Raw genomic sequence first — 19,214 nt, forward strand, 5'->3', positions numbered from 1 at the left:
TAATTTTCAGTGTGAATTCTGCCCTGCTTTAGTGCCTTTTTAAAAAATGTGGTATGTGATTTTCTGGGTTAAAAACAATTTTATCTTTTTCTGAAATGTTTTAAGAAAGAAACTGGTTCCCTAGAAATTTTGTCTTGGGGTGGTGGAAGAATGTGCAGTGCAACTACAGCAAGTGATGGCATGTTTCACTCTTACTCTTCATACTGTAAATTATCTGGGTGCTTTAGTGGATCCAGTGTTCAACACATCCAATCATTATGGAGCAGCAAAGGCAATACACTATTAAAATACATAAGTTAATAAACATGTTCAAACTATGCAGCACTCTAGTGACATTGCACTTTGAGTAGTGTTATCAGGTTCTAGTTTCCAGGAAACTAGGAAGGCATGTGAGGCTGGTTGGAGTGCAACGAGGAGGAATTATAAGGTTGATCCTTAGTCAGGTATCTGAGGAATGAGGAAAAACTTGGATTTCAGTTTGAGGAAGTAAACTTGTAGATGTGTATAAAGACGTTGTCAAAGATGAAACAAATATTCCTTTTAAAGTGTGAGCTTAGTACAAGGGTGCTGTAGCACAGTGGTTAGCACTGCTGCTTCACAGCTCCAGGATCCCGGGTTCGATTCCCAGCTCGGGTCACTGTCTGTGTGGAGTTTGCACATTCTCCTCGTGTCTGCGTGGGTTTCCTCCGGGTGCTCCGGTTTCCTCCCACAGTCCAAAGATGTGCGGGTTAGGTTGATTGGCCAGGTTAAAAATTGTCCCTTAGAGTCCTGGGATGCGTAGGTTAGAGGGATTAGCGGGTAAAATATGTGGGGGTAGGGCCTGGGTGGGATTGTGGTCGGTGCAGACTCGATGGGCCGAATGGCCTCCTTCTGCACTGTAGGGTTTCTATGTTTCTAACTTAGGATATATATCAGAATGATTTTCTTAGAGTGATTGGCATTTGGAATAGTATTCTGTATAAGCTATTGAAGTGAAAACCCAAAATTGTTTAAAAAGAAGCAATTAGATGCTTCATTTGTGGAAGTGGAGGGAGCAGGGAGGAAAGATAGTAAGATTTTTCTGTATAGATGAAATAAGGTGCACTGATGAACGCGCTCATCCACCATATCTTTTAACCTTGTTTAAGTAAATTTAGATGTAGGCAAATCTAGAATCAAGTGTACACAACGACAACAGTTAGATTGGTGACTTGATACCTTAGTGACGGTGATTAAGGGATCAGTTAAGCCAGGGCAATTGGGAACTTTCCTGCTTTTTCACTGGTGCTGTGGGATCATTTATGTCTACCTAAGTGGAAATGTGAGGCCTTGCTTAAAGTCTTACCTGGTAGTTAGCACATCAACAATGCAGACCCTCTCCGATATTAGACTGCATCAGACTATGTGGTCAAATCTTTGGAGTGGAGCTGAACCCAATTTTCTTTTGACTCCATGAGCTTTATCAGCAACAACAAAATATTTCATGCAATTCTCTCTTTTTCTAAAACTTACTTTGATCATTTCCTTCCTTTTCTCTCCTGAAGGCAGTAATTCTGAGAAAGAGGAACGGGTTTGTGGCTTTGGTTGCCAACTTTCTGGTTGGATGTATTCCTGGAGGTTTGAACACACAATATGTTACTGCAATTCATAAATGTGTTCACGTTTATGGTTGCAGCTATGTTTTAGTGCATAAAATTATTTTTAGAAGAATAAAATAGCATTGTTGTTGCCTATTTTTGTATATAGGTCGTGGGCATATTTTTGTTTTGAAATTTTCTAACCATCATCTCCATTGCAAGGATTTGTAATTCTTTTAAAGAATTTTTAAAATAACTTAATTTGAAAACCCGTGAAGTTCTATCAGTCCAAATTATTTTCCTAAATTTACAATGATACCTCTCTTCCATGTGCTGATTCATTTTTGTATACATTAGTGTTTACCATAAAAACACCAAAGGTATCATGCTGGCTCCATTTTACTTCAAATTAAGCAACTTTAAGCTTAATTCAAGCTGAGTCTTCAGGTATTTATTAAGTGTTTTAAATGGAAAAGAAGTATTTCAGCTCAGTGGTCTTGCACGTCTATTCTATTGTATTTTTAAGAAAACAAAATGGAATTGATTCTTTTGTTTAAGCCTGTTCTTAATGGCTTAGCATATTTTGTGAATTGCATCTTACCTCTTGCCCCATTTTGGATGCCCGCTCATGCCGCCAATGCCATTTTCCCAGAGTTCGCTGCTCTGCATAGCCATTTGAATTGTGTTCTATCATCAGTCCCGCATGCAAAGTCTGTGAACTTCATTTTCCTATTTTCTCCTGGATTGCCTGCGACAGCTCCTGGGAGATTAATGGTACCTTCAGAGACACTCCCGAACTACCCAAAAGGATTGGTAACCCCAGCCATCTGAGTGGTAGAGTCCATTCACCAAGAGTCCAAAGTACACTAAACAAAAGGCTTGCTCAATTCCCTTTTGAGGAAAATGTACAAAAGTTCCAGCTTCAAAACAGCCTAATATTTAGATTCATTGTGTGAAAGTGACTTTGATCTTCAGTGTGTGACGCAGATGGGCCACCATAATGCTGGAAACCAGCCCATGTTCCTATTACAGGTAATTGCTGCTGACTATTTCAAATTAGCATAGCACAAAAATTATAACCTAATGACTTGCAAACCTCTGGACATCTCAGCACTGAGTATGAATCCTGCCAGATGTTAGGCTTCCATTGTTAGTCCTAGAGCAGGAAATGAAAGCCATTGCTCTGTGCTGCCTAGAAATGTGCAGTTATTGTTTTAGAAAAGTTATGTGGCAATCTTTCCAGCTGCAAATTGTCACATGGTTGCTGGAACATATCAAACATCTGTTAAGAGCAACATTGCTATCAGAGCAGTTTACATGTGATGCTGATTGCATGTATCTGAATTATTGAATAATGCCTAGGTATTTAATAGTTGCTCCAAGGCAAGCTGATCTAGGATCTGCATTCGACCAACAGTTCAAGAAAATGGCTATTGTTGCTTTTGCTGTGAAAGCCAGCAACCCCAATTATCATATTATCTAGTGGGACATGTGCAGGAATTAAACCTGCAGAAGGACCAGCAGGTATATGAGATCACATCTTAGAAGGTTGCAGAGCAGGTTGAGAAAACAGTTAGTAAAACATACAAGATCCAGAGCTTTAGAAATGGGGACATGGAGTAAAAAGCAAGCAAGTTATGATGAGCCTGTGTGAAAGCTTGCTTTGGCCAGCTGGAGTATTGTGCAGTTTTGAGCACCACACTTTAGGAAAATTGTGCAGGGTTAGGAAAGGATGTAGAAAAGATTCACAAGAATGGTTCCAGGGATGAGAAACTTCAGTTAGTTGGATAAATTGGAGAAACTGAGACTGCTCTCCTTGGAGAAGAGAAGATTAAGAGAAGGTTAATATAGGTGTTCAAAATCATGTGATCTGGACTGAAAGATGGGGAGAAACTTTTCCCGGTGGTGGAAGGATTGAAAACCAGAGGACAGCGCTTGAAGGTGAATGGCAACAGCACCAAAGGCAACATAGGGAAAGACTTTGTTTACTCTGCAAGTGGTTGGGATGTGGAAAGCATTGCCTGAAAGTTCAGTGGAGGCAGATTCAATCAAGGCCTCAAAAAGAGAATTGGATCATTTTCAGAAGAAAACAAATCACAAGGTTACAGGGAAATGGCAGGGGAGTGAGTTGTTCAGAGCTGGCACACACTTGATGGGTCGAATGGCTGTGCTGTGATCATTTAATGTGACTGTGATTTCAAAAGTATTGTGTCATTGGAACATTGCACTGGTTGCCTTGGGGAAATCTACTTTTGAGAACATTCCAAGTGTGCGAAAGGTATGCTATGTTCCTGCTCATAGTTTTGAAGATTATAATTATTCATGCATTTTAAGAACTTGTATGAAGCCTTCAAAAAAGAAAAGTAGTATAATACCATGCCCAACTGAAGGCAGTATGGTAATTAGCTAACTCCCTTTGACGGGCAACTTTCATACACACATGAACAGGAAAAAAAAACAAGTGGGCCATCAAGTCAGCTCCATTGAGGCTACCACCAATACTGTGCACTAATTCTCCTTTTGTCTGGGAAAGGAAAAATTAAAACTGTGGCTAATTCAAGAATTTCCTCAGGCAGCAAAGAAACTCTTGATTATGGCATATCATGAACACTATAGTTAGTACCTATAAACACAACATCCCCCCCCACTCCCCCACATCACCATCAACTTAGTAACTAACTGGTAACATAACCCCCTATAACCAACTCTATGGTAACTAACTGGTAAATTAGTCCCCCCATAGCCATCTGCATGGTAACTAACTGGTAACATAACCCCCACCATAACCATCTCTATCAGGAACCTGCTAAGTTTCTTTTTAACAAGACAACTATTCTATGTTCTACATGGGTTTTGATAGTTATTGCATCAAGTGATGTGAAAATAAGTATTTTCTGAAGCTTAAAGAAGTTCCTCGCCTATTGATTTTATACCCATGACTCTTAGACCTAACACCTCTATCTTGTTCAAATAACCTCTCTCTAACAGGTCTGCGCGTTTATTTCCTTGTCACCTTTACATCAACAATATTCTTGGAGATAATCATAACTAGAAGATTTAAGATCTTGTGTCATTCAAGCTTCCTTCTGCTGAATCTTTCAGAACCTAGCTATTCCTTCACCATGCATAGACTTCATAATTAGACTCGATGTTTCCTCTCCAATTGAAACCAGGCCCAATGTTGCCATGTGTGAAAGTGCCAGTGCTTTATGGAGTTTTAATAGTGTTTTAGATTTGTTGGTCCTGACTTAGCTGCCAGCCATTCGCAGTGCCTGTTCATCTTCTTTGGGATCTGCAATTCTCCCGAGTCAGCTCCTGTTATCTTTTGCCCAAACTTTATGGTTGAAAGTGTGCCAAGAGTTTCCCAATGCAACATTAGATAATACAATTGAGAACCATGAATTTAATTTTCCTAATGACATGAAGATGGATGGTACAGTACGTAGTGTAGAAGAGAGCATAAAATTTCAGAGACATTGATAGGTTAAATAACTGTGGTAGGTGGATTTGCAAGGTCAACTATTTTGGAACAAAAAATGAATAGATCAAATAAAATTTTTTAAAGAAATAGTGGTGGTCCAAAAATGTTTAGGAGTTCATGTAAATAGATCGATAAAATGTAGTGATCAAGTACTTTAAAAAAAATCAAAGGTTAATGGAATGTTAGCTTTTATATGTTCTATCTAGAAAGTTAGGGAGGTGGTGGTATTTCAGTGACACAAAATGTCTGGTGGCCCTAACAGCTGGGGTAATTTGAATTTGATAAAACGTTGTCAATTGTTGTAAAAACCCATCAGGTTCACCGGTGTCCTTTAGGGACGGAAATCTGCCAACTTTACCTGGTCTGGCTTACATGTGACTCCCAATCCACCGTAATGTGCTTGGCTCTTAACTGTCCTCACTCAGTTCAGAGGCAATTCGGAATGGGCAACGAATGCTGGCTTTGCTAGCAGCACCCACATCCCGTGAAAGAATAAAGAGCTAGAATACGAAATGGAGAATGTTTGCTTCAGCTATATAAAGCCCTGCTTAGATGACATCTGAATTACTGTCTACAGTTCTGAACACACACCTTTGGGTATTGGTCTTGGAAAACCTGCAGTCTAGGTTTCACCAGTACACTAGCTGGGCCCCAAGGATTGAATTATGAGGTGAGATTACATAAAGCTGCTTCCCTAGATGAATAAAGTTAGGGGATGATTCAATTGAGGTTCTTTCAGATTTTGTAAGGAATTTATATGTTGGGTACACTCGTGCATCAATAATGTTAGCAGAGTTGACACCACTGCTCTGATAAGGGTGAACATTAAACCCACCAACAGTGGAAAATTTGTTAATAGCTGTTTATGCCTAACCCTAACTCTAATATGTAATATTTTATTAAATGCGTTTGGAAATTGACAATACTATATAGTTGGATTAGAGTGCTTCAAGAGTGCAAACATTGCTTTGTTAATTAGAAGGATATTGGAAATATGCAATAGGATCCTTACTTGAAGCTTAAGGCAGTAGTCACAAACCAAACTGATTTGCCAACATATTGGACTTGTTAATAGTATTGGATGCATTATTTTTCTCACTCAATCAACCCTTTCACTGCCATCAGAGCATTTCCTATTGGGAATAATGTAAATGTTTTAGCTCTTGGTAACAGCAATGTTAAAAGCCTGTCTTGGTCTAAACATTAGCGTTTGATCCTGACTCTGATTCATGTCAACTGCATAAGAACATGCAGGTCATTCAGACCCTTAAGCCTGTTTAGTCCCTTAACCTGTTTCACCATTCAATGAAATCACCTATGGTCTTTACCCTAACTGCATCCATCTGGGTAAAGAACATGAGAACTAGGAACAGGAGTATGCCATCTGGCCCCTCGAGCCTGCCCTGCCATTCAATAAGATCATGGCTGATCTTTTCGTGGACTCAGCTCCACTTAACCGCCCGCTCACCATAACCCTTAAATATTTGAACAATAAAGGAATTATCTATCCTTGTCTTAAAAACATTCAATGAGGCAGCCTCAACTGCTTCACTGGGCAGGGAATTCCACAGATTCACAACCTTTTGTGTGAAGAAGTTCCTCCTCAACTCAGTCCTAAATTTGCTCCCCCTTATTTTGAGGCCACGCCCCCTAGTTCTAGTTTCACCCGCCAGTGGAAACAACTTCCCTATCTTATCTATCCCCTTCATAATCTTATATTTTTCTATAAGATCTCCCCTCATTCTTCTGAATTCCAGTTGAGTATAGCCCCAGTCTACTCAGTCTCTCCTCATAAGCCAACCCTCTCAACTCCGGAATCGACCTAGTGAATCTCCTCTGCACCCCCTCCAGTGCCAGGAGACCAAAACTGTACACAGTAAAGGATATCTAGACGTTGGGAACTATGACAAAAGTACCTGACAAAATTTTATTCCAGGCTAAATAAATTTAAATTCCCCAGCTGTCGTGGTGGGTTTTGAACTTGACCATTCATCCAGATTCTTAGTTCAGTTACGTTGGAACTTCATAGTATGAAAGAATAGAGAAAGGCTTTGTCCAAAGGTAGGGGAGTCTAAAACTCGAGAGCATAGGTTTAAGGTGAGAGGGGAGAGATACAAAAGGGCCCAGAGGGGCAATTTTTTCAGAGGGTGGTGGGGTCTGGGACAAGCTGCCAGAGGTGGTGGTAGAGGCGGGTACAACTTTGTCTTTTAAAAAGCATTTCGACAGTTACATGGGTACGATGGGTATAGAGGGAAATGGGCCAAATGTGGGCAATTGGGACTAGCTTCGGGGTTTTTTTTTAAAAAAAGGCGGCATGGACAAGTTGGGCCGAAGGGCCTGTTTCCATGCTGTAAACCTCTATGACTCTATAATAATTGTTCAATCTTGGTTCAGGCACTGCTTGGGATTAACACTGATGGCCTCGCATTGGCATCTTTACTTTGACCCTAACAAGTAGAGAGAGACTTAAAATCAAAAATCTTTGTGTGAATATACTGGTGCAGAACACAAAAGGGCTCAAGAATTGTAGAGCATTTGTTTGGAATGAACAGGGGACTGACTGAGCTCTGCAGGAATACAATCCAACTTCATAATTAGACTGCATCAAACCACAGTTTAGAAGTGCAGCCTATGTCCTTGGCGAACATGAAGGCCAAAGCCGTGCTCCATTTTATACTTGAAATCAACTTGAATCCAAAGAGGAAGTAATACCAATTGTAGATCCAGAGATTATTTGCAAAAGTTACTAGTTGCAGTAACTAATGCAGTTGATGGAAGAAAACACTGAGAATTGTAGTAGAATCATAGAATCATAGAAACCCTACAGTGCAGAAGGAGGCCATTCGGCCCATCGAGTCTGCACCGACCACAATCCCACCCAGGCCCTACCCCCACATATTTTACCCGCTAATCCCTCTAACCTACGCATCCCAGGACTCTAAGGGGCAATTTTTAACCGGGCCAATCAACCTAACCCGCACATCTTTGGGTGGGGGGGCTATACCCAAACGTTGGCTACATTTAGGAGGTGGCGTGGTTGTAACAAATCTTCCACTATTCGTGGGTTTAATGTTGATGCACTTGTATCTGAGCACTGTTCTACTAATGTTATTGAAGCATAAGTGTATTTTTTAATTGCTTATTCGAAGTCCAAAAATATTTGCTTGCACATTCAGTGATCAGGCCAAATATGAAGGAGCTAATTTGTACTGAAGTGCTCTATAGATTTATTATAACTAGTTAACAACTAAGAATTCTGCTTCACATTAACTTTGGTTGACTTGAAAATCCTTCCTGTAATTTTTTTAAAATTGCTACATGAAACTTGCATAAATTGTAATAAATATAAAGTACCTTCAACATTTTTTGAATGTTCTGAGAATTCTAAATGTACAAAAGGGGATTTTAGTTTTCAAAGTGCTAACAAAGTTAAGATCAATAAGGGGTAAGCCATTAAATGCTTCAGATGCACAGTCCTTTGTCAGGAGGTTTAACATAAAGAAGTTTAATTGTAGTTGAAGATTGTAAGAAGTCATAGTGGCCAGGGATTTTGCCACACATTTCAAGCTATGGCTGATCTGATCATGTACAGTACTATGCATCTTGAAACAGCACAATTGGAAATGAAGGCAGAGAGTTTCTATTGCACTTTCAATGCTTTATTTTTGGAGGAGTTGGTGGGGCACAAGTTCTTCCAAATGATTGCACAATATCACTGGTACCAAAGAGCAGGCAGTGGAATAGTTTAGAGGTCAGCTTTAATGCTAATGCCTAAATTTAGATACCCACACTCGAATGTACACACAGACCATCCTTTCTGTTTCCAAGGCAGTTGCTGAGAAGGCTGTAGTATTCTGGCATCTTCTGGCCCTTTACTGCAGCCTGTTTCACAATGTTACAGCATTGTTGGTGGCTGTAAAGCTATGTCACAGAATCTTTCCAGGCTGATGCAAGGAAAATAAGCCCCTCAAGTTGGTTTGCAATGCATCACTGCATCAGTAACAATTGCTGTTCATTTTGTTTTCCACGAACCAGCAAAAATTGAGCTTGTGCAGTTAGCTTTCAGAATGTCTTAATTTCCCAGGAATCAGCGTTCCATCAATGAAAGTAACGGTTTTAAGACCATAAGACCATAAGACATAGGAGCGGAAGTAAGGCCATTCGGCCCATCGAGTCCACTCCACCATTCAATCATGGTTGATTTCAACTCCATTTACCCGCTCTCTCCCCATAGCCCTTAATTCCTCGAGAAATCAAGAATTTATCAATTTCTGTCTTGAAGACGCTCAACGTCTCGGCCTCCACAGCCCTCTGTGGCAATGAATTCCACAGACCCACCACTCTCCGGCTGAAGAAATTTCTCCTCATCTCTGTTCTAAAGTGACTCCCTTTTATTCTAAGGCTGTGCCCCCGCGTCCTAGTCTCCCCTGTTAATGGAAACAACTTCCCTACGTCCATCCTATCTAAGCCGTTCATTATCTTGTAAGTTTCTATCAGATCTCCCCTCAACCTCCTAAACTCCAATGAATATAATCCCACGATCCTCAGACGTTCATCGTATGTCAGGCCTACCATTCCTTTTATACAAGGACCGAGTGAAAATATGTGAACCGAAAGAGATTTAAATCGCTCACTGGACAGCTGGTGTGTGATGCCAGCCACATTATTCTTCTTGTTAAGTGCATGCTAAATGGGAAGCTGTCACAATGCTTTTGTACTTCATTGACCTGGAGATTATTCAGCTGGAAGTTTGTTTGGTGACCAGGGAAACGGTCTATGACCATGGCTGATGACTCCACTTTGTGTTATATAAAATCAGGCACAACGAAATACTTGGTGCAATAAAAATGCTCATTAAACGAACCATTGGGATACTGAAGTCAAGCTTCAAGCACCTGAATGGGACCATGGAAAGTGCTGTGGCACAGCCCTAAAAGGCTTCGACAACCAGGATGACATTCTACCCTTTCAAAAGTGATCTGCCTTTGTATGTAAAGGGCCTCGGGTTCAGCAACAGGAAAATGTTCCAAATGAATAAGTGATGGCACTGCTTTCCATTGCCATTACCTTCCACAATGCCTTTTCTGGCACTTTGTTGGGCTTGCTTTCTCCACCCACCATGCTTCTTTTTCATTTCTTCTGGAAGAATCTTCGCAGATGTAATATGTACCTCTGGAAATATTACAAATATCCATGGGACTTTCTGCCTGCAACCTCCACCACCTAGAAGGACAAGGACAATAAATGCATTGGAACAACACTACCTGCAAATATCCCTCCAAGCTACACACCATCTTGACTTGGAACTACGACCATTGGGTCCAAATCCTAAAACTCCTTCCCTAACAGCACAGTGGATGTTCCTACACCGCATGGAATGCAGTGGTTCAAGGAGGCAGTTCACCATCACTTTTTTAAAGGCAATTGGCGACACCCACATCCCATGAAAAAATAAAATACTTCCCTACCTACAAACTCACCACACGCATGACATATTGCCCATTGTTTCTAAGCATAGTATTTCTAAAGACGAGTGATCTTGGAATGGATGCAGTTGTAGTATATTTTCATGTCTAATCATAATGCCTCATAATTTTGGCACATTGTAAAGGAATGGCCGTTGACATTGATTATCTGTCAGATAGCGAGAAGTAGATTACCACAGTAAAGGTTATTCCATGCAAACACTGAGGCGCTTATGGAAAATAGTGGAACAGTTTCCAGAATTCTTTCATGCAAGGACAGAAAGTTGTCATTGAACCAGAAGGGACTTTTCCACTGAAATTGAAAGATGGCCGAATGGTAGTTACGAGAAGGTTATTGTGAGAGTATTGTGACTGCATTAAAACTTAAATTGATTTTCAGTCTTCAACTTTGTCGTAGAAAAAAATGAAGTTGCAAAGATTCAACGGTGTTAAGTCGTTGCATGCCCTTGAATCTAACAGGGAAAAAGGGGCTATGACAGGCTAAAAATAGATTTGGACAGTAGAATCTGTGTTTAAACTACTTTTGTGCCGTTGGTAAGTATGCCGAAATCTTTCTTTTTAAGCATCACTTAAAATTTGTGCTGATTTTTTTCCTATTAAGATTATTCATCTGACTCTTTACAGTATAATCATATATGACAAAACAAAATCTGAGGTATCGTCTTAGAATTCAAGATGTAATCAGAGAATACTTCAACATTATTTGGTTGCTATTTTGAGAAATGATTTTATAATGGTGCCCGCATATATTAAGTATTCCTCCTTTCTTTACCTTGTGGCCTCTTCATCAATGATGTGTCGCACAAGCAGGAAATTATGGGAATAACTTGTTAATGCATTGTAGTCCTCCTGGGGGACCTTTGTGTAAATATTGGCCAACTCTGAAAAGCCCGAGCCAGCTAACCAAAGGGAAATAGAATTTTTTTTCTTCTTAGTCAATCTAGGAAATTGACAAAGAAAGGAAGAATAAAGAAATCCAAACTTGCAAACCTTGGAATCTTCAGTTTGAAAATTACGCTTAAAGTTGGATGTTAATCTCTGTTGCCTTCAGGGAAGGGGTGCAGAAAAATATTGAATTTTGAGTGCTCCCTTCCTGTGCCTGAAAAGGAAAATGCATCTCCTACCCTCTCCCTGTGCATGCAGTATTAGGTTTTTTCCATCAGGAAATTACATTGTGCTTCTATAAATGAGGGGAAAATTTATTCTCAAAAATACTGCCTGATTTGGAAAATCACTCTTGCTTCATACTTTTTTTTTCTGTGGGCCAAGTCCATCCCCATTGATTTTGATAAAGATGATGGTTATTCACTCTTAAATGAGTTCTACATGTAGATGCATTTTGGTCTGTGTTTTATGGAAATATTGGGATAAATCTCTTGACTGTTACTTACTGAATCTGTTCTCCAGCCACAAAAGGACCTTATTTCCTTATTAGTTTATCCCATGAATATTCTTTCTTTTGATTTATTTAATGTTTACTTGATGTTTAAGTACCAGTTTGGTATTCGTGGAGGAATGGAAGTGCACACGTGAAAACAATGGGATGAAGTGTCTCTAATTAATACTTTGCAAAGCTGAAAATAAACTTGAAACGTCAGACTACTTAAAATGTCAGACAGAAGGTCTGTGAGGGTGTTTTAATGGTAGTCAGCTATTGTCAGAGTACTCCAATAGCAGCCCATTCTATTTTAAAGGACAGGTGTGGCTTTTATGTCTGTATATGACTCGACCATTGTTGGGAGTTCTTTAAAAAAAAATTATTATGGAGAGCTGTTTCCAGAGCACTTGGGGCCAGGAGGAAAGGAATATTTATTTCATTCCTCCAGACGCAAAGTAGTTAAAGCAGCAGAATTCTGTAATTTATTCTTTCTGATAATGTACAATTTGAGTTTATTGTCCACATTTTGACATCGTCGGAGAGTCTAAATGAGATGTGCATATTTATGTCTGTCCGTTTGACATGAATATTGCCCCTGCCTTCAGGAATGGTCTATACAGCTCTTTTAGCATTGAACAAACAACTTTATTTTTAGTGTATATGTATGTATATTTACATATTCCTAGTCACCCCCAGCTTTTTTTTGAACAAAACATTTTGTTACAGTTTTCATTTAATGGCTGATGAGAGTAATTTTAACATGGGGGGAAATGAACTCGGCAATAATGGCCACATGCTCTAGATAAAGAATGGACCTTCTTTCAGCATAGGCTTGGTGGGCCGAAGGGCCTGTTCCTGTGCTGTATGGTTCTTTTGTTCTCTACCACTCCTATTCCGGGAAATACATGAGATTATAATATAATTCTGGATTAATCTGAATTCTTTTCAGGTCATGAGCCTGGTGTCTGGATTTGCGCCTTTAGTTACTGCAGGAATCTTTTCAGCTACACTTTCTTCTGCCCTGGCCTCATTAGTGAGTGCTCCCAAAATATTCCAGGTCAGTATACAACTCCAAATGTTTACTGAAAATGTGTGCACAGGCATATGCATGGATTTGGTTGTCCCTGAGAAATGTAAATTTAATTTGTAATTGTGATCTACAGCAATTTATCAGTCAATTGATTCAATCTGTGGTTTATGAATGCTCTTCTTAAAAGATTATATCATGAATCTTATGAATAATCCTCCTGAAATCGAAGTTAAAATTTCCTTGAAGATTTTTTGCAGTGTGAAACCAAGGAAACTATTGCTCGTAGCTTTAAGATGATTTTTCTAGAAGTGTTTATTTGAGTAATCCAACTTTAATGCACAAAAGCATCTTGTAACAGCAATAAGGTAGAACACACAGATATGGCTAATATCACACACCACTGTTATACTGGCTACAAATGTGGGGGAGAAAACATAGTTTCAGCTACAGTTGCTCTGGAACCCAGCAGTAGATATGCAATTACTGTGGTTGAAAAGAGTTTCAAATAAAGGAGCAATCTAGTGCAGATTAACAAGGAAGATAATTAACAACAAACAGTAATTTAAGCAAGAAAGATTGTGTTTGACAAATCTGATCGAGTTCTTTCAGGTGACAGATATATGTGGGAAATAGCATATGTGCTGCATACTTTGCCAAATAAAAGATGCATGGACTCAAAATGTGTTTCCTCTGGGTGCTCTGGTCTCCTCCCACAGACTAAAGATGTGCAGTTTAGGTTAATTGGCCGTGCTAAATTGCCCCTTAGTGGCCCAAGATGTGTAGATAAGGGGGATTAGCAGGGTATATGTGGGGTTATGGGGATAGGGCCTGCTCTGTCAGAGTTGGTGCAGACTTGATGGGCCAAATGGCCGCCTCCTGAACTGTAGGGATTCTGTGCTTCTATGAAAATTGATCAAAGTATTGGATTTGAAACATGGATAGCTGGTGCTAGCATAAAATCAGAATGAAAACATTGCATAGAATTAACCAAACTAAGGTAACAAAAAGCAATAATGTAATTGAGGTTTGCATCATTTATAAATTAAAGGAGCTTTGGTTCGGTAGTTTGATATCTTTGTGACCTTCCATTGACACTGTTAAGTAATTGGCTTCGCACAGCTGTTACTCTACAACAAGCACAGGTGAAGTAGCCTCTGCTTTCTTTTCAAAATAATTTTAAACTCCATTCTTCTCCATGAAACCTTTGGGTAAAATTTCCGGTCTCACCTGGCACGGGAATCATTGTGAGCAGAACGGACAATTTGACAACCATTTAAAAGCCTGTTGACCTCGTGGGGGAGGGGATGGAAGGTGGAGGTTTTTAGTCTAAGGGTGGGTGTAACCAAAAAATCCTACCCCTTGTTTTTGACACAGCCATTTTACTCCTAGTTGTAATATTTTATATTCATCTTATTCATTATATACTTCACTGTGCATGCAATGGAAGATACTGATCAACCATTTTCATAGCTGTTTAATCGTGACTGCATCATTTTTAAGTAAACTAATTTCAGTCCAATATCTTTATCTTGGACTCTGGTTTTCTCTGTGACCGTAATTGGTTTGTGGTGACTGTTTCTCAAGGGTTTTATTTTTGAAATGCTCACTTGCTCTGTTACCCAGAGCCAGATATAACACTGCGTCCTTTGTTTTTACCCATGGTTCGGTTTAATTACGGAAACAGACCTCTGAAGCAAAGCTACTTTTGACCAAAAACCATTCTGTCTTATCCTAGTCCCACATTAAAATACATTTCAGTCTTTGTGTTTGCAGCATTTTTGAAAGTTGTGAGATTTAAGACACTTGGGTAGACAGCATTATGTTGCCTTGTGGATGAAGTGATGGAAGTCAAATTGTCACATGCAGATCCCCTTGGGAAGTGTGTGCATGTGCTTTAAGAAAATATACATTTTGTAAACTTGGTGTGTTTAGTTCTATTTTGTGCAGCGTATTTTGAACACCTGAACTATAGTAATAACTATTCTTTCCTTCAGGCTTTGTGCAAGGATAATATATATCCTGGTCTTCACGTTTTTTCAGTTGGTTATGGCAAGAACAATGAACCGTTACGTGGATACGTTCTCACATTCTTCATTGGCTTAGGATTCATACTGATTGGTTAGTCAATATTTAGCAAAACAGCAAACTTGTAAAACAAAAAAAATTTGCAATATTAATCTAATGCATTGCCTTAGTACTTCCTATCGAGGAGAATCAATTGTCTATAATTGCATTGTGTTTGGGGCAAATGTTTCATGTCAGCAAGAAAGAAAATCTCAGCAAATCTTTACTTCCCTTCATACAATATGTAGTTTTAAAATATGATCACTGGTTTTTAATTGATCTCTATTTAGGAGGATGATTCCGGGGAAGAGGGACGTCAGTTACAAGGAGACTCTGGGTTTGTTCCCCTAGGAGGGAAGGTGATAGAGGGAGAGATAGTTCCCATTGGTGGAAGGGTCGAGAACTACAGGACACCAGTTTAAAGTGATTGGCAAATGAATCAATCGTGACATGAGAAAGTCTTTGTGCAGTGAGTGATTAAGATCTGGAGTGTACTGCTGAAATGTGATGGAGACAGATACAATTGGGGCTTTCAAAAGGAGATTGGATAAGCACCAGAGGAGAGCAAATTTGCAGGGCCCATGGGGGAAGATGGCAGGGGAGTGGGGCTAGTTGAATTGCTGTTCCAGAGAACTAGCAAAAACATGACTGATCAATTTATCATCTTCCTGTGCTGTAGCCATTCTTCTGCCATAGCAGTGTGCTTCACAATGAATATTGATCTACCGCTTAAGATTTCTCAAATTTAAAAAAAGTGAGAAAATATTGATTAAGTGGCTTGCTGTACTTTAGATGAGCCTCAGGGCAGTAGTGGAACTGAGAGCATTGCAGAATCCTTGTTGGGGGAGGGAGGGTGCCTCTGGGAGAATCCTTGTGGGCAGGGGTGGGGGGTGGTGCTTTGATGAAGGGTTGGGGGAGTGGTTGGATTCTAAAGTAGAGAAAAGGTTGGACAGAGGAGTGAAGTATCTGAATTAGAGAATAATTGCATACTTGAAAATGAATGGAAATTTAAGGTGAAAACTGCACTGGGTGGGGGGGGGGGGGGGGGGTGCGGGGTGGGGGGGGGTGAAGGGTGGTGGAGAAATAATTTCACCCTTATGCTCTCTTTCACAACTAATGAATTTCGTTTTATCTTGTTTGTCACTGTTACTGATGTGGAGAATTATATTTGCATATTGTGTTTAAACTGTGTGAGAGAAAGGGATGATGCACTTAAGCTAAACCTGTTCAATCTCTTCCATCTGCGTGCACAGACATGTAAGAAAGAAAGGCAATATAGCACTGACCCAAAGTGACACAAATAGAACTGCTCGCTTCAAATCAATATTTAAATTGGATTCAGTTGTGGCTAACTTACAATCATTTGAGGGACAGATTTCTGTGTTCAGTATGCTCTGTAGTTTGGGTGTATATATTTATATATGTTCTGTGGCACAGTAAGAATGACAGTTCTTCTAAATAGTTTGTTGCTTTGGCAATAGTTAGGGAATTTGTATTTTCTTTTCCTATTACATTTTATGTTCTTTGTGTGTTTACTTTTCAGCTGAACTGAATGTGATTGCGCCAATCATTTCCAATTTTTTCCTGGCTTCGTATGCTTTGATTAATTTCTCAGTGTTCCATGCTTCTCTTGCTAAATCTCCAGGTAAGAACTGAGTCAGTGGTGAGAAAACTGGCTGGCTAAGTGCAAATGTTTATATTTTGAGTGCATACGTTTTCTTGTGCATTGGGATTACTCTAATTTCGAGAAGGGATGGTGTGTATGTCTGCCAATTGATGCGAGCATGGTAATACCAGGAATATATTGTTGCGCTTTAAACTGGCTAGTCATATTTTCAGTTATTAGATTTTCAGAAAATGCCTGCTGAGCTCTTGGCAATGAATCTGTGGAGATTTATTCAAAATACAGGTAACTAAATTCTTCCCTTTCTGCCCCCCATCTGGTAAAAATGAGCACTATTATTTGTGCTTTGTTTTAAAGAACATTTCTGATTTGGCCTTTTTGGCCTCCTGTACCCTTACCAGTTGCGAACTGAGCTCAGTATCAACTTGTATTCACCAGTTACTAAGGTTAGTATGGAGTTTACACTGTCCTGTAAAATTATGAATGATTTGATTTTATTGTATTGCTTTGTGATTTTTGACTTGACATTATATCTGTAATCTCTATGGCACACAATTCTCACAGCCTGCAGCTGCTATTGTTTTATAAATCAAACTCTGCTAAATTAACGTCACTTAAAATCTCTCAACATATCTGTGCTCAATCTCTTCCTTGCTTTTTGCACTTAGGTTGGCGACCTGCATTTAGATACTATAACATGTGGATTTCGTTGATTGGTGCAATCTTGTGCTGTGGAGTAATGTTTGTCATCAATTGGTGGGCAGCACTGTTGACGAATGTCATTGTCCTCGCTTTATATATCTACGTCACCTACAAGAAACCAGGTACGGTTAACATAAATCAGCTGTGGTCAAGATTTTCAATTTCTTGTGGCGATTCATCTGCTGATAATTTGTGTTTATCGGATGTCTTTGGAAAGATCTCCAAACTCACTGGTGACCATGAGCTAGATCTTTCTTGAAGACTGAAGCAAGTAAACAGGAGAACCAGAATGAAACAGGAAGGTCTTGGCTTTATAAATCGTGACTTTTGTTGTTTGAGTGGAGAGCAAGAATATGAAATCTAAAGGGAACAACGCTATATACTGCATGAGAAGAGGGTTCTTATTCTTGTGAATTTTTCCTGATGAGTGCAAGATATAAAGCTTCAGCAACAGGTCTTGTTTTTTTTTCAGCAAGACTCCAGTCCTAGGTTTAATTCCTGTTCTGTAATGAGTTAGATCATCTGAGGTGGGGAAGTGGTAGAGATGATTTGGATTAGGAAGGGAAAATTGTCTTAAACATCTGTTCTTAATCACTATCCCATACCTACTGCTCAAAATGCTTATCCATGTTGCCAGTTGAATAGTCTGCCTTACCACTCTGTCCAGCCCTATACGTGAATCGTGACCAAATAGGCGAGCACTGAATGGTGCTCATTTCCTGTGGAACCATGCACCCAACAAGGAGTCAGTGCCTTTTTCAAAGGATGGAGAGAGTATTTTTTTAAATGTTGACCTGCTAGTTTGAATTATTTAGATTGCTATTGCACTTTATTTAAAAGCATTGAACAGATCTGTTAATTTTGCTGAAACATTACCTGTGACCAGATGTTATGTCTGCTAACTGTTTAGTTATCAATGCTGTTCCGACAGTACATTGTAGTTTACACAATAGTTTTGAAAAGTGGTTATCTATTGAACTGCAACTCTTGCAGTTTTTCTGGTGCAATGTCTAGAGTTTAATTCTATTGTCACTGTTGCATACAAATGCCGTCATATGCCTCTCTTGTCACCTCAGCTCACACAAGGCAGAAGAAACACTTCTGAAAAACAGTGTATAAAATGGAAATTTTAGCACGAGCTTTTGATGTGGCGCTCTTTTGGTGCTTGAAATATGGGCTAAATTCATAAACTTTTTGTGGAATTCTTACTTTTAGTGTAGTTGCTGCTTATTTTCTGTGATCGGACCTTTATTCAAGAATCTTTTTAATGTTTATTCCCCTTTTTAAAAAAGAAGAGAGCTGACTAAAAAATTGTGGTTATTTTACACTATTGTCTGCAGACAGTTGAAACGTATATAACTTAATGGCATTGTTCAGATTTAATAATCTTTAAGTAATTTTCTCTGTGGCTATGCTTTCTAAATGTCAAGTTGTGACTTCTACTCAGGTTAAGTCTCCAAATATTTCCAGTTTCTTTTGTCTAATTTCTAGTTCATGGTGTGCAAAGCTAATCAATGATTTACAGCATTGTCAGATGACTGCTCTTGGTAACCATGTAACTTGATGTAGCCTGTAACTGAAGATGGAATAAGTGGGCGTTGTGTGTAAATGCTTAAAAATTTGAAGATTTCTTAAGTGGTTGAACTGTAGTAGAAAACTAAATTCCTTGGAATTGTCCTCTTTCACAGGAATTCTAGTCAACTAATTCATGCCAGGGGCATCACTGATTCAGATAATCAGCGGGGGAGAAAATCATAATGGAAACTACTGATTTGAACATTATTGTGTTAGAATGCTGCTGATTTAGTCTTCCATTTGCAACCATTGTATAAAGCTATGCTTAATCAATAGTCACCCTACCCATTCAATTTTGAGCATTTTACCAAATCATCA

General features: G+C 39.3%; 1 protein-coding gene across 1 annotated transcript in view; it reads left to right on the plus strand.

Moving 5' to 3' along the window:
• Positions 1-19,214, plus strand: part of slc12a2 (solute carrier family 12 member 2) — a 215,162-nt gene that overhangs the window by 133,695 nt on the left and 62,253 nt on the right. The window contains exons 11-14 of the mRNA XM_078214342.1: positions 12,851-12,958; positions 14,926-15,049; positions 16,539-16,640; positions 17,288-17,443. Coding sequence (XP_078070468.1) covers positions 12,851-12,958; positions 14,926-15,049; positions 16,539-16,640; positions 17,288-17,443 — 490 coding nt within the window. The remainder of the gene's footprint in view (positions 1-12,850; positions 12,959-14,925; positions 15,050-16,538; positions 16,641-17,287; positions 17,444-19,214) is intronic.

Source organism: Mustelus asterias, chromosome 6, assembly GCF_964213995.1.
Source record: "Mustelus asterias chromosome 6, sMusAst1.hap1.1, whole genome shotgun sequence".
Lineage (NCBI taxonomy): Eukaryota > Metazoa > Chordata > Chondrichthyes > Carcharhiniformes > Triakidae > Mustelus > Mustelus asterias.